This window comes from Ammospiza nelsoni, chromosome 1, assembly GCF_027579445.1.
Source record: "Ammospiza nelsoni isolate bAmmNel1 chromosome 1, bAmmNel1.pri, whole genome shotgun sequence".
Lineage (NCBI taxonomy): Eukaryota > Metazoa > Chordata > Aves > Passeriformes > Passerellidae > Ammospiza > Ammospiza nelsoni.
Window position 1 is genome coordinate 19963729 of NC_080633.1, and position 15319 is coordinate 19979047.

At 36.6% G+C, this 15319-nt stretch overlaps 1 protein-coding gene across 1 annotated transcript in view; it reads right to left on the reverse strand.

The window, feature by feature from the left end:
* Positions 1–15319, reverse strand: part of PLXDC2 (plexin domain containing 2) — a 258828-nt gene that overhangs the window by 120927 nt on the left and 122582 nt on the right. The window contains exon 3 of the mRNA XM_059467961.1: positions 1344–1490. Coding sequence (XP_059323944.1) covers positions 1344–1490 — 147 coding nt within the window. The remainder of the gene's footprint in view (positions 1–1343; positions 1491–15319) is intronic.

Genomic DNA, 15319 nt, shown 5'->3' on the forward strand with positions numbered 1-15319 from the left:
TTCTTTCAGCATATTTCCATTCTTTCCCTCAATGCAGGGCACCAGGATCCCACATAAAGTAGACAAGACAGACAACAGAGGTCCTCACTACCTCAAGGTACCCTTGAGGGTCTTTTTTTCCTCATTAGAATCAAATTGTCTAAAGAAAATAGCTGATACACTGTTTTATTAAATCTACCCCAAGGATCTATAACTGTCTGAACCCTCTGCATTTGCATTATCCCTGACTGCCTACACTCTTTTAACTTTGAAGGATATGTTTTTTGAATTGGACTCTGTGGCAGTTACATGTGCTGGATTTATCACCTCACTCTGCTTTCTATATTCTGATTTAAATACCACAGTATTTCTTTCTGCTGCCTCTTGCATTCCTCTGAGCAGTCACCTGGCTTGTGCCACGGAAAAAACAGATTAAGTAAGGAAAAGATGAATTAAACTTGTGCTTTCTCTCAGCTTTAAAACTGTTAAAGACATCTGCATCTTTAAAAACTGTACAACTTTTAAGTAGGGTATTCACTAGATTTTGTTTTAAACTGGCAAAACCCAAGGACTTTTTTTTGGAGCTAAGTTGCTGAATGGATGAAACGAGAGTGTCTTCAAACATAGTTCTGAGATGTAATTTTCTGTATTCGATTTTTGCTAATATTGGCTCTTCTATGTATGCAGCTTCTAGCCACAGGTGAGAACCAAGAATACAATCTCTACATCATACAGTATTTAATTCCATTTCTAGGTGTGTAAGCCCATTATTTTCATACCCACCTTACCAGCAGCATGACTACAATAAGTTAAATATGATTGTTATTTACACTCCAATTTATATATTTGCCGATAACCTAAAATTTATTTGCTGATAACCTAAAACCATAATTTCTGTTACTATATGACAATCTCATGAGCTTTATCAGTTGTCCCAAACGGAAATATAAGAATGAACCCTCATATAAAATAGAAGTGCAAACATACCACAAACATTCCATGAGAAACTTAAAACTTCATCAACTTCATCCTCAACAGAGATCTTTTACTATTCAACTCAACAGTAAAATTCCCTCTGATTTCAGCAACACAAGTGGTTTACCTTTTGATAGTTTGTGATTCTTAGGGACAGAGTAAAATTTTAAACGTATGTTTAAAGGCATCTCTGAAGGACTGTTACAGAAGGTTCAAAAGTTCAAGGAATCCTTTGATAACAATAGTGTAAAGACTTCCACAGCTTAACTAGAGCTCAAAGACATAGTTCTATGAACAATAGTCATGCTACCTAGTAATACTGCTGTGTGGATCTCTGGGGGAAAATATTCATGTTAGCTAAAAAAAAAAAAAACAAAAAAAAAACTTACTGCTGCTTGACGATGGGTATTGGAAAGGATCCCATGAATCTTTACTTTGTCCTTCTCCATTTGGTCTATATTGACCCACAAATCCCGGCTGGTAGAATCATAGGGGCCATACGTCCTTGATGTATAATAATTATGATCTGTATCCTCCTGAAATAGGGAAAAAGCACAGAAAAAAAAACCAGATTATAATTGAAGATGCACCTTAGTTTTATATAAAACTCACCCTTGAAATACTGAGTCCTTTTCCTCTTTGAAGAACCTCAGCCATGCAGGAAAAAGAGTAAGAATTGTAAATATGTTGCAGAGATAGCTCTGCTCCTAACCCACTAGCAGCTGACAAGGCAGTTACCTCATGCAATCATCTTATATTATGATTATAACGTTCACTATCTCAAGTACCAATTATACAGGTTGTGTAATAATCACATCAGTGAAATCTATGGCAAAATGTGTGATGCCTTATGGAACAAGATGAACAATTCCTATAACAATGGTCATACCCTAACGAAGCCATAAGAACTATTCATGGATAACACCTTAAAAAAATTGTAGTTTTTAACATTTCTGAACATAATTCACTAGACTATCCTATTTAAGAACATCCAAAATATTCCTAATAGCTGTAGGCTTACAATGCTATGTGTTTTTAAAACTCTGAACATCTGTTTTACTGTAGATTTGCCCTTTCAAGACAGAAAAACATATACATATTTGTGGAAGAAATCTTCCTAATTCTCGTGGTTTTAAAAAATACAGTAGTTGTTGTCATGCTCCCATCACAGCAAATTTTTGTTAAGGTTAATTACTGTGAAGGTCTCTGCCTTCCTATCTAAGACAGAAGAAAAGAAAAAAAGAAAAAAGTGTGCGGTCTGAGGCAAGAAATGAAACTCATTTCAGATTCCCAGTCTTCCTTTACTCAAACCAAGCTTTGACAACCACAAAATATTTAAATCAACGGCATTGCCAGCTCTCTGCTGAATAGCTACAAGTAATTCTATAAAAGTAGCACATGCTAGTATTTCTTAGTTCCTTCCTCAGTTCCTCCCCTTCTAAGACAAAGTAAAAAGCCCCCAAAAGCCTTGATGATAGAGTTTGAAAATAAACTCAGAAAATAAAAAGTACAATAGAAAATTGAAGAGGAGGACATGGAATTTGGAATTACCCTGGTGATGAAGATGTTCCCCTCCTGCTGTGCCTCCTGTATCCAGTCAGCCACACAGGAGTATCCTCAAATCAGGCTGTGCTGCCCTGCAGAGCTGAGTTCCCCTCCCCACATCCCCAGATCGTACCCAACCCATTCCTACTGACATGATCCTGAGCTGGACACACACGTGGCAAGGACTTATATTCTAATGACATCATTCATGTCCTAGAGTAAATATATTGACCATAAATCCTGTTTCAGCTGGATTTGACCCTACATTAACATCATTACTGAAGCATCTTACGTTAGCTGTTGCAGATATAGTCAGGTTATTTTCTCCTTGACAATTTCTGTGTCTTCTGCTGTATTTTGCATGCCAGGATGTACTTTATATTTCCACTAAATCTCAGTAACAATTCTGAAGCAACTTTCAACAGATTCACTAACTCTAGGTTAGTCACACAAGTAAACATAATTAAAACTATACTGTCAGGAAGATGACAAAAGCCAGACATCTAACCAAATTCTTTCCTCCTTTAATAGTCAACAGAAACAGTTATTGCAGTCATGTATACAATAGAGGTACTGTAAATTCAAAGGTTTTGAAAACAAATATGTATATTCCCGGTCCAATTTACCACTCTGAATAAAAATTCCTTAGTAAATATTGGTCACATTTAAGGCATACAAAATCTCAAAGAAAGAGATCCAGAGACAAATAACAAGTAATTACAGTTTGTTTCAGATAAACATGCAATACTTAAACTATAGTCAAAACTGTGCAAAGTTTTTTTTTGCATTTCAATTATTTTATAGTTAATAAAGCTACCCCAGTTAATTTCTAGTACCTAAACCCCCACTTCCACAACTAGAAGGCTCTAGCCCTGAGCCTAGTTGGTAACTCTATAAGAATGTTTCAAATGGTATCTTGACCCATGCCTAAAGCAGATTCACCATACAGATTGTAAATCAAACACTTAAATTACAGCCTTCATCTCAAGATTTTGGCACTGTGTGAGGAATTGTTTATGTCTAACAAATTTTGTATATAAAAGGTCTCATTTAGTATTTTAATCCAAGTTAAATAATCTTAGATTCTTTGCTTCTACTTAAATGATAGAAGGCAGAATTCCTCTTGATAGCCTTCATGCAGATGTATTTTATGAATATATTATTAATTCTTTCTCTCCACATCCTAAATTTTCTTAATCCCATCTGTAAATTTACAATCTGACACAAAAAGGCACAGGCAGCTAACAACTAAAGTTGATGTGAGCAGCTTGGGAGCTCCAAATAAGGTTAGGATCTAAGCTTCTGTTCCAAGTCACTGCTTTCATAGTTCCTAATTTGCATTACCATGGAAATGAAATTCTTGGAATCTTTAATAAATATTATTTCATTGGTATCATTAGATACCTACAACTTTTCATTCTGTCAGACCTGTTTATATTCTTTGACTGATTGCACCTGCTTCATAATACATTCCATTCCCTACAGGTAGATACATACAAGAAGATGGAAAAATGTTTAAGAAATTTTACTGAATTTGGATGTAAACTACTCAATGAAGAAAATAATTTTAATAGTTATATGAGACAGATTTAGAGTTTTACTGATAATTAGAATTTTATAAAGATACAATTATGATGAGGAACAAACTTCTTAAGTATCTATTAGTGACATAGAAGCATGTTACCGAAAGGAAAGCAAAAAAAGCAGAGAACATACCCTTTACTACTTCGAGAAAGCTTTCTTTTTTCTTTTTTAGGTATTTGGGGGATATGAGCATTATCTCCCACTGGATCTCTAAATGTGCAATTCTGTCCAAATTCTGTTTATATATGAAGTACATAGCAGCTTTCTTCTTTTGAACAGTACAGCATTAAAGCAATGGATTTTCCCAGATATTCTTTGCACCAGCTATGAGGATTACTGTTGGCAACCCTTGTGACTATAAAGGGAATATTTATTAGAATATCTCTCATAACACTTTTCTTTTGGGGAGATAAGTTATTTTTAACCTCAGGCAATACTTGATGCTGAGTTGACATCTTATTTGTTGATTGTAGAAATTAATTTCTTAGCTTTCACAAGCTAAGTGATGACACTTTCACAAGTGATGACACTTTGAATATATTCCCATACTTCTCCAAATACAACTGAATTTTTCAGGAAAGCTGAATATATGCACTACTCACAAAAGCTCAGCACAACTGAAGATTAAGCCTTCTTTAAATACTTGGTGTGTCAAATTCAAAGACTTAACATCCATTCCATACATTAGATATTCAGATAATCCCAAATACAGTCTAAATGTCACATATTCATTTAATCAGTAACTGCTGTCGCTTAACAGATTAAGGCTTCCAATGTGTGATGTGATCTTTCACAATCAAGATAACATAAAGTAACTATATGTGATTTTTAAAAGTAACAACTACATTATGCCTCTGACATTAGTTCAAATTATTATCTGGGATTCTGGCCAAAAATAGGCATGAAAATAGTACCAAAACTAACATGAAACAATAAAGCTTGCTCTCAATGTTCCTGAGCTGCAAAATGTGGGTAGGGGTGTGTATTCTATTCCCGTCTGTTAGAGATGGGGCCGTTATCTTGTGTTAATTGGGCAGTTTTCTTTATCTCTTTCATGACACATCCTCCCTCTGGGAAATATCTTCTGTTAATGGGCCACTGAGTCTCACTGCATGACTGACAAAAATTACATCATCCATTGTGAAATGCTCCACCCAGTGGGAGGAGCCAAGCATTCCTACCTGGATATAATCTGAGGTTTGGAACACCCCAGTAGCCTTTTCCCACTGGATTCCCAGAAGAAGACCAGGACATTTATACCACTATTGAACCTTCAGAGGAAAGCTACATCCTTCTACAGGATCACTGCTCCAACAGAACCACATCTTTCACTCCAGGAGAACTGCAGCCACCATTTTAATTAGACTGCTACCAACACCCTGACCCACAGGATGTCAGGTTGTATTTTGACTCTGTTGTTTTGTATTACTGCATTGTTTATTTTATTTCTTTTTTCTTCCCTAATAAAGAACTGTTGTTCCTACTCCCATATCTTTGCCTGAGAGCTGCTTAATTTCAAAATTCTAATAATTTGTAGTGAGGGGGTTTATATTTTCCATTTCAAGGGAGGCTCCTGCCTTCCTTAGCAGACACCTGTCTTTTCAAACCAAGACACAATGAGGACACGATTCCATGATAGAATCACATAATGTGACTTTTTAGATTTAATTATTTTCCTGCCACATTTTTATTTAACAGATATTGAAAAGTAATATAAATCTCTAGGAGACAGAGGATATTATCAAACAAGATTTAGGAGTAAGAGTTGCTGTTGAATCCAACTGCATGAATATTTTGTTTTTAAACACTGGATTCAATTTGACCCAAACCGCAGACATTACTGAACAAGAAGTTCTGCCATCTCTCAAACTCTCTCTGTGTAAGATTGTAATTGAAGAAAACTAATAACTTCAACCAGAGGAAAAGCAATCAGGAATGAGCTCTGCTGTTGCACAATAGTATGTTGTAGAAAACGTCTTGCTTTCCTGAGAAAGGAAAGGAAGACATCCAGAAGGCAAATAGTCATGGATCAGCCAAGCTGATGGTCATTACATTCCAGCAGATAGTTCTGGCTGCCTTCCCCCAGTACTGGAACATTCTTTGTGACATTATCAATGAAAAATCAATTGATTTATCAATCAATACATCAATCATCCCATCCAAGGATCCTCATCATCAGATCTTCCTTATCAAGTGCCATGAGTTATTGCCAGATGCAATAGAAGACAGGAAGACTGCATTTCATTTGATAACTCTTGTCCCTTTAAATATGCTACTGTATTGAAAGTGCATTTCCGTCTTCAACTGAGAAGACAACATAATGTAAAAAGTCTGAAGCCCTCAAGGATATGGTGGTAGACTTTATAGATACTTAATTTTTATCACTGTGAATGGAAGGTCTGGTATGTGATTTCTAACAAAATACATTAACAAATTGCTCAAATATTGCTCAACTCACAGATTAGGTTTATTTTTAAATTAAATGAAATTTCTGCTAATATTGGCCCCAAAAAAATTAGTTCCAAGAAAATTTACCACCAGTTACTAATGTCATTGTCATTACTTCTGAATGCAAACATTTCTACATTAATAGCCTATGAAATTAATCAGAGAATTGTGTTTTCCATAAGGTGCATTTGTAGACTGAAATGAAAACCCTGAAAGAAGAAAATATGCAATTCTATATTTTAAAACAGACTACTTTTCAGCAAAAAAACCAAAGATATCAATACTTCTTTGGATACTTAGATAAAGGAAATAAGCTAGCAATTACAATTAGTTCCTAAGGAATAAAGCCGTTCTGGCAATCCATTTTGCAGAACCAAAAAACCCTTTCTGTTTAAATGAGACAACAACAATGGGCCCCTGCACACATACAGCCAAAACAGCTTCCTCAAAACTATTTGTACTTTTACCCAATCACATGTAATGCTGGCTACTCTCTTATGTTATCTCTGCCTATCACATCAGTAAAATACAGCCAAAAGTGACTTCTGAATTGTTTCAGACTTTTGCTAGAAAATTGCTTTTAGATTTCTGAGCATTATTAATCCCCACTACCTAAAAGCAGCCCAAGAGGGAGAACAGAGTTGACAGCTTGGATAGGACTTGAGCTAGCTCTGCATTGCAGAGTGATGGAAAGCCTCTTCTTGACAGCACGCTTCTGGGCCCTGAGAAAGGGCAAGAGAGATGCATGGTCACATTCTGCATTACCTGAGCAGGAGAAGCATGTGTGTATGCTGCTGCAACTGATTTTCCTCATTTATTCACATTTTCTTTAGGCAGACACTGACTGAGACAGGGGCAGGTGGCAAAGACACATGGAGAATATTCCTATTAGAATAGCCATTAGCACAGGAGATGAGACAGTACAAGAGAGGATCACCTATCCTGAGATGGGGTCCTAGAGGGAAGATTAAGGCCACGGGAAATGGGGTTAGAGACACTATGCATGCTGCTGCCACATAGCTCATTCTAATAGAATACTGTAAATACAATCACAACATAGCAATGCTATGATTTACAGGTTTATAGAATCTGATAGTCAAAGAACCCTGAGGAATACTTAACTTGAACTGGCCTCTCAAAACATGAGAGCTCTAATTTCAGTGGTAAGGTACATGTGGATTGCAGCATAGTCTTACAGAGGATATATATTGGGGCTGCTGCTTAGGAACCTTGATTGCTCTGAGGTGCTCAGAATTACCAATTTCATAAGCACTTTGCATCAAGGATGAACTCTCTCCTGTTCAATTTCTTAACAAAAGTCTTTGTTCTGTACTAATCTACTGAGAAAACATGCAATTTAGAGAGGTGTTTTTTCAGTGACTTGCTGCTTTCACAGTGACAGAGCTGCAATCTGCTGCGTTTTCTTTTTCTTTTTTTTTTTAATGTCTAAGGGAATATACATATATATATAGCAATATGGGCATAGTTGACATCAGCCACCGACTTGTGAATATCACTGTTGATGACAAAAACCCTAGCAAAATCCATTTTGAACAGCTAATTTAATTACTAATAAATGAGAGGAAGCCAAACTAATGGAAGAGGAGATTCTGCATTTGAGTGCTTTGGTATTAAAAATGTCCTCTCACACTATATTCTCCAAGAAGAGGCTACATGAGTACTCTGCAAGTGCTGAAAGCCTATTGTCTGTGTGTGCAATAGTCCCCACACTCAGGTTTTCAACAGGACCAGTATAGAAGTCACTTTGCCCAGAATCTCACAGATTTACACCCAGAGGCTGCTATAGTAAACATTAAACGCTGTCATCAGCTGGGATGAAATAAAAGATTTATCTCACATCTCTCCCCCGCCATGCAGACACAAGGCTTTATGCAGCTTTGTAACAATTTAAGTTCACAGGTTTTAAACTGCACTTTTCTGAGCTCCTTACAGCACATATAATGGAGAGTCACACATGCTGACAGACATTCTGTAAGAGAAGGATGCCATAAAACTGTTATTAATCCGGAAAGCCATTTAGTCTTTGCAGCTTAGTGAAAACTCAATGTGGAGTCACTGCCTTTTCCATGATATTCAGCTGCTTTTGAAAGGAAGCTTCCCTCTTGGGGACTGCTATAAAACTGTCAGCCTATTTAGGGGTCATTACAGCAGGCTTATAAAACCCTTTGGACTGTCTTGTCATATGAGACAAGCTTCAAAAGAGCAAAAATCTCTGCAATGCCTTACTTAAGAAAGGAAAAAAAGCCAAATCACCAGTCACTCAAAACCCAATTACAGTAGGGAAATATTTATTATGCAGCTTTGTTCCTGATTTGCTGGAGCAGAAGTCTGAGAAATGACATTCTGAAAATGCATCTTTATTAACTGCTCTGTGTAGCATCCTCTCCACTAAAAGAAAATAAAAAGAACTATTTCAATACAATGCCCAAAAAATGTCTAGCAGACCTTTAATTTTGAGGCAATTATGACACAGGTTTTAGAGCTTATATTCTCATTTTTAGATATGTATAAATGACTGAAGGGTTCGTGAAACTGAAACTGTAAAAATGACTTTTTGTAAACATGAAAACCAATCTGCCAGGACTAGACTACAGAGCCTTAGTGGTTAAGACACCACATCTGTTACCAGCTCCATTCTTGGGAGCTTATGGCTCCAGATAATACCATAAATAACTACATTTTTGCCAAGTTAGATTTTAAAGATTTAGTCTTTTAAAGATCCACTTCCTGTGTGGAGTATGACAAACTGTGTTTCTGAGCATATGTACTTTGACCTACTTACAGCCACACTTGGGCAATTTTTTTCCATCCCCTAAAATGTGTAAGTTCAATTTAGTATTACACACCCTCTTCTTTTTTTTTTTTCATCCAAGTATTATAGTAACTTTAAACTCTCTGTAGCCTTTGTATTCCTCCACTGTATATTCAAATGCCAGGAGATGCAAGTCATCCTTATTTCCTGTTCTATGGCAATTCTCTGTTGGAAGACATGCGAGGAAAACAGCAACCAAGACCCAACCAAGAGCCCTGAGACCACATCAGGAGGGAAAATGGCAAATATAAATTGGTATGGAAAATGTGACATATTTGAAGCATTAAGTTGCTATTAGCAGGTATCGTTTGTAGTTGATCAGGGCTTTCCATAGGACAGTGCAGGAAGCTGCCTCTATGCTCACTGGTATGAGTTGCAGTTCCTGAGTTGTTGATATTGTGTTTCAGGGATCCGCCAGGGTTTGGTGCCAAAATTGCAGAGCAATCAGTTGTAGGAACATGTATGATCAATACAATACAGGCAGGAGCATGGGTTAATTAAAGCAGTAGCATTTTACCTGCAGGGATAAATTTATTCTGAAGCTTTGATAGGTGTCCACATACACCTCACTCAGCACCAGCCTTTGCCAGAGTCATGCTGTTCAGTCCAGCATGACTGAACAGCATATAAAGCATATAGACAGACCATCAGAGAACCTGAGCAACACAGGACAAACTGCATCACCATGGCTTCCCTGGGGGACACTGGTTTTAAACAGTTTGCAAACAAACTGGTAATTTATTTAGCCACAGAACTTTCTAGTTTAGCTCTCATGCACAACACACATGAATCTTTAGTTACTAAAACCTGGGACTGGCTGAAATTAGCAATCAATATGCAAAATTTCAAAACCACCATTCATGGCTTACAAAGACAGTGATTATGAAAGTGGTTAGAAATTTCTACTTCTCTTTTGTTTGGAAAAAAGTATGCATTTTGCTTTATTCACATGTCTTTTTCTGTATACATCTGTAAGAGCATTTCAGTCTGGATTGGATACACAGGAATATTAAAAAAATGCTATATACAGTTTTACCAAACTGTTATCACCAGCCACATTTCTCAACGACTTGTCACAGAAATGCTTATTTATCAGATCTTGCAGTCACGCTCAATAAAATAAATAAATCCCTTGAGAGCTCTTGTGCCACAACTCTAAGACATCATATTTAATTGAGATGCTCGATGAGTTACATGTTGTCTAGACAGGCGTGTCCAAGTTGCTGCCATTGCCTGACATCAGGCTCCAAACAAGATTTCTGCAGAATATGCACTTGGTTTTTTTAAGAGGAATACTCTGCGCACTTCACAATTACCCAGACAAGATCAGGATGCTAAATAATATCTTCCCTCTGTTGTCTCTGAAAAGTACTCCCTTCAAGTTAACCCAGAGTGCTGCTGAACCAATATAATCAAGTATTTCAAAATTATACTAACACATTCTTTTGATTTTGATGTTATTTTTTCTTGTGTCTAAATCTACGTTGCTCTTCCAGAATAGACTGATCCAAAGTGGAATGTTGCATAAACTTGTATTTTCTTTTTCATCTTTCATCTAAATACAGGACACTAAGATGATAAATCACAAGGCACTACAGAATTACTTTTGACTTGAAAGGTGTCTTTTGACAAATTCAAGCAAATTCAAGGGATGCAAACATCTAAGCACTGAAAACCAGTGAAAGATGAAGACAAAAGATTTTACTTGTGTTTCAAATCAATATTTTTTACTGGTATGGGGTTGGTGGCATGGCAAGTAAGATAGGGAGAGGGGAAAAGAAAGGAGGAATCTCAATATTTTGACCTTGATACCATTTATTGCTATATCTGTAAAAAAAAAAAAGCAAAAACCAAAACAAACAACAACAACAAAAAAAATCACAAACAAACAAACAAACAAAGCAAAAATCCTATATTTTTTCCCTTCAGACTCAGATAAAAATATAGGTAGATAAGCAGCATGTTATTTGGTGTGCAGGTTGGATACTTCAGTGCAGCTGTCTACCTGGGAGCTGGGTTTGTAAGCACTCATTATCAGAACCACAGATCTATTAATGCTGTCAGCAAAGATTTGCCAGCTCCTTCAGCTCCACTTTAGAACAATCCAAATACACATTTTAACTGCACTGCCTGTACTGACCATGGATGAGATCTAATTACTAAGCACTGGAGGAACCCAGGGCCATCTGAAAATTGCAGATATGATTCAGGACCTGCAGCTGACCTTTATCCTACAGGAGGAGCAGTGGGCCATTCAGTATAACCACAGCCTAAAATTATATCAGACAACCATAGCTAGGCACTTTTCACCTTAAATTTCCACCAACTTTGATCACAGAATAGTTTGTATTGGAAGAGACCTTACAGATCATCTTGTTCCAATTCCCCAGCCATGGGCAGGGACACTTTCCACTAGACCAGGTTGCTCAGAGCCCATCCAACCTGGCCTTGAAATCTTCCTGGGGTGAGTCATCCAAATTGCTCTGGACAACCTGTTCAAGTGCCCTACCATCCTCATGGCAAAGACTATTTTGCTAATATCTCATCTAAACCTATCTTCTTGAAGCCATTTCCCCCTCTCCTACCACTACAAGCCCTGGTAAAACTTGCACATTCCTTGTCTATGTCACATGCATCTATACTTAGGTAATCAAACTGAAGAGCTGAATTTCACTTCCAATTTCAATATTAGCTACAACTTAAAAGGAAAATCACTACCTGTACAGACTCCAGTGTCTTTTTAGCAATCACAGTCACCTAATATTTCATATAAATTTATGTTCATTATTGGAGCAGTATACAGATGTGTACTACCCTTCACTGAATGTTTATATTAGAAACAAAATCTCTGCAGTGTATTTAAGAAATTACCTTGATTTCCAAGGTAGTGGAATGATATGCCTGATATAATACAAGAAAAATTAACAGTGTATACACTGTTGGAGACTAAATGGTTGAATAAAAATTCTATTTCCAGGTTTATTAAAAAAAAAATTCTCAGGAATGAATTGCTGTTTCTTTCAATGTCATAGTCAGTAATTTTGACTCAACAAAGAGTTGGGTTTTTTTTTTCCTAGGCAAATAGGGGCACTGGGGGCACTAGCTTATGACTATGGAATGAAGATGTTCCAAACATCCTCACCCAACTTGCTACAATCCATTGTGCCAGCCAATATAATATCCCCAAAGTTATACCCTCAAAATGAGCACTCACCAAGTTGTTGACCTATGTAAGCCAGATCTAAGCAGCAGCATTTTGGAACCAGATTAGGTCTGTTCTAGCACTGCAAGACACTTTTCATACACCAGAAGAGAAGCATCCATACTTTGCCTGGAGCAGGAAGAACCTGAGAAGCAGCTTGCTTTGTTATCTGTACTGGAGCAGAAAACCTCTGAGAGATCTTGGCACTTTATCCCTCAAGACATTTACTGCTCCACCTAGATGAGATCAGACAGACAGGATTTCCATCTGCAATTTCTCCCTCTTCCTACTTGTGTTGCTAAGGTTATGGAAAGAATGCTTAGAAAATGATGTTTTATTTAAAAATTGTAGTAGGAAATTGTGAAGAATTATGCAGCTTACTAGAAATGCATGAAGCAAACCTCCAGTAGCCAAGTCACATCTCTCTAACTGTTGTTAACTCTCGTGCCATGTTTGCCAATTTTTTTTGTTTTTTCCCCTCATTACTCACACTGCAATTTGATGCACACTCTCCAAGATCTCCTATTGCCAATTTTTCCAGAAATAAGTATACTGTTTCTTTACTGATGGTCTGTGAACACTTAGAAATGCTGCACATGAATGCATGCCAGTGTTATAGAAGAAAGAAAAAAACCAAATAAATCCCTGGTATTTCCATTAGTTATTTCTGTTCCGTGTATGAAATATTACAGGTCCTAGAAGTGTTTGATCAGCATTTTCTTCAGCAGTTGAAAACATTTACCTGGCATTTTTGGAAGAACAAATGTACATTTTACAAATGGAACTTTCTTGACTCTGATCCCCGTCTTGATATGAATTTGAGCATTGGCCCCATTTATTATTCTCTTTGCAAAATCTGTATAACTCATACAATCACAATGAGGATAGATCATTGACTCTGGCATAAATACTAAATTTACAGAGAGTCATAGGAAGTGTCTGACCAAATCTGAAACAATGGACCCATCTGTTTACATGTCATGTTGTTACTGTTTTGGGATAACAGATAATTGACTTTCCCATATTAAAGAAATGTGAAAGATTTGGAGAGACACTGAGTAATCCATCAATGTCAGCAGAATTCCTACAGCTTTGAAAATCTATCCCTAAGGACTGGTACTATCCAAACTAGAATTGTGTGGCTCAGTGTGACAACTTTTTACTTAAATTCCTCTGCACAAACAACTTGGTAATGTATTCACCCTCACTCCCTGCTCCAACTATGCACAATTTGCTGAGTGCTGTTAAATTAGCTAAGGGTGTCTGCTTTGCAGAGGTAGAAATGAACATAATCTTCTGCTTTTTGCATGACCAAATTGATGCAAGTCTCCTCTCTTGAGAACACCCCAGGTGAAGATGGTGAAAAGGGTCAGAAAGAAGTGTCTGGGAAAGGAAAGACCTTCCCAGTCTTCACAGCCACACCAATTATCAGCTTCACAAGTTGAATCTATTTTCAGCATACCCCTGCAAGCAAGTCCTGAGGCATGCATGACTGAAATAATTAATTCAGAAAGTACAAGGTCTGTTGATTCTGCTTATAGCTCTTTTCAGTCATGAGTTCTACCATTCTGGAATATGGAAGCTGGAGATGAAGGATATGGAAAAGTAAAATATTGATGTGGCATTCACATTTTCTTACTATCATTATCTTATTATCATTAAGAAAATTCAAAGGCAGATGCTCTTAAATTCTGAATTTCCTGTCTCCTTCCTTGCTATAAAGATTCATTCTCCTCAATGTGTTATATTAAACGCCTTTTGTGCCAACGTAGCTAAGCATGGGGAAATGATCTCAGGATTACAATGGAGTTATCTTATTTAGGAATGAGGAAGCTAGTTTTTAATTTATTTCCTTCCCTGTCCTCTCCTCCCAAGCTTAAAGGAAATAGAGAATGAATCCTTCCTCCAGCCTTTTCCCTTTCCAGCTATACCAGAGTTATTAGCAAAACCATCACTTGAGTTTAGATTGAGAATATTGGAAATGTTGACAGGCTTATTGCTACAACCCTTCTTACAGAGTTGGCAATGCATTCAGTGCAGCTGAACATTGCAGCAAGACCCAGTAAAAGTGTTAAGATGACCCTGATATAAATAAGCAATCAGTATATTCAAAAGAAAAAGATATATGAGGCGTTTGCCTACTTTACCATTTTGAAATGAAAGGCTGGAAAAAAACAAGACAGTGATATTTCAGTCTGCTGGCTGGCTAGAAAGTGTGACATCATGGTAAAAAACTCAGCAGAAAACAGTGAGTAAATTAATGATTATTCCGGATTCTGTTTCTAATTGCAGGTGACATACTTTTTGGTGTAATTTAGCAATATCATAGAATTAGGACATTTCATGTATGATCTGTGCTACTTTCTGGACTAACTTTCTAGCTTTTCTTTATAATGTATAAAAAATTATCAGTTAAATAAAAATTTTAGCAGTAATTTCCAAACATTTTAGTTTGTCTTATGATGTCACATGAAGAGAAAGTTCAAAAAATTTCCCTAAGATCACATGAAAAGGAAACATAATTTTCCCTTGACTCGGTTTGAAAAATGCATTTTTGTGAAAATAAATTACATTCTCCATCTCCAAATTAACAAGCTAACTTTCTAAAAGAAATTCTTGATAATTGTGAATAAAACCATTTCGAAATAACAGTAGCAACCTTTGCAAAAAAAAAAATACAGCAAGAAAATTCTATACAATTTAGCTTTCAATTACTATATCAGCTACATAATTTAAAACAAAATTTTATCTCT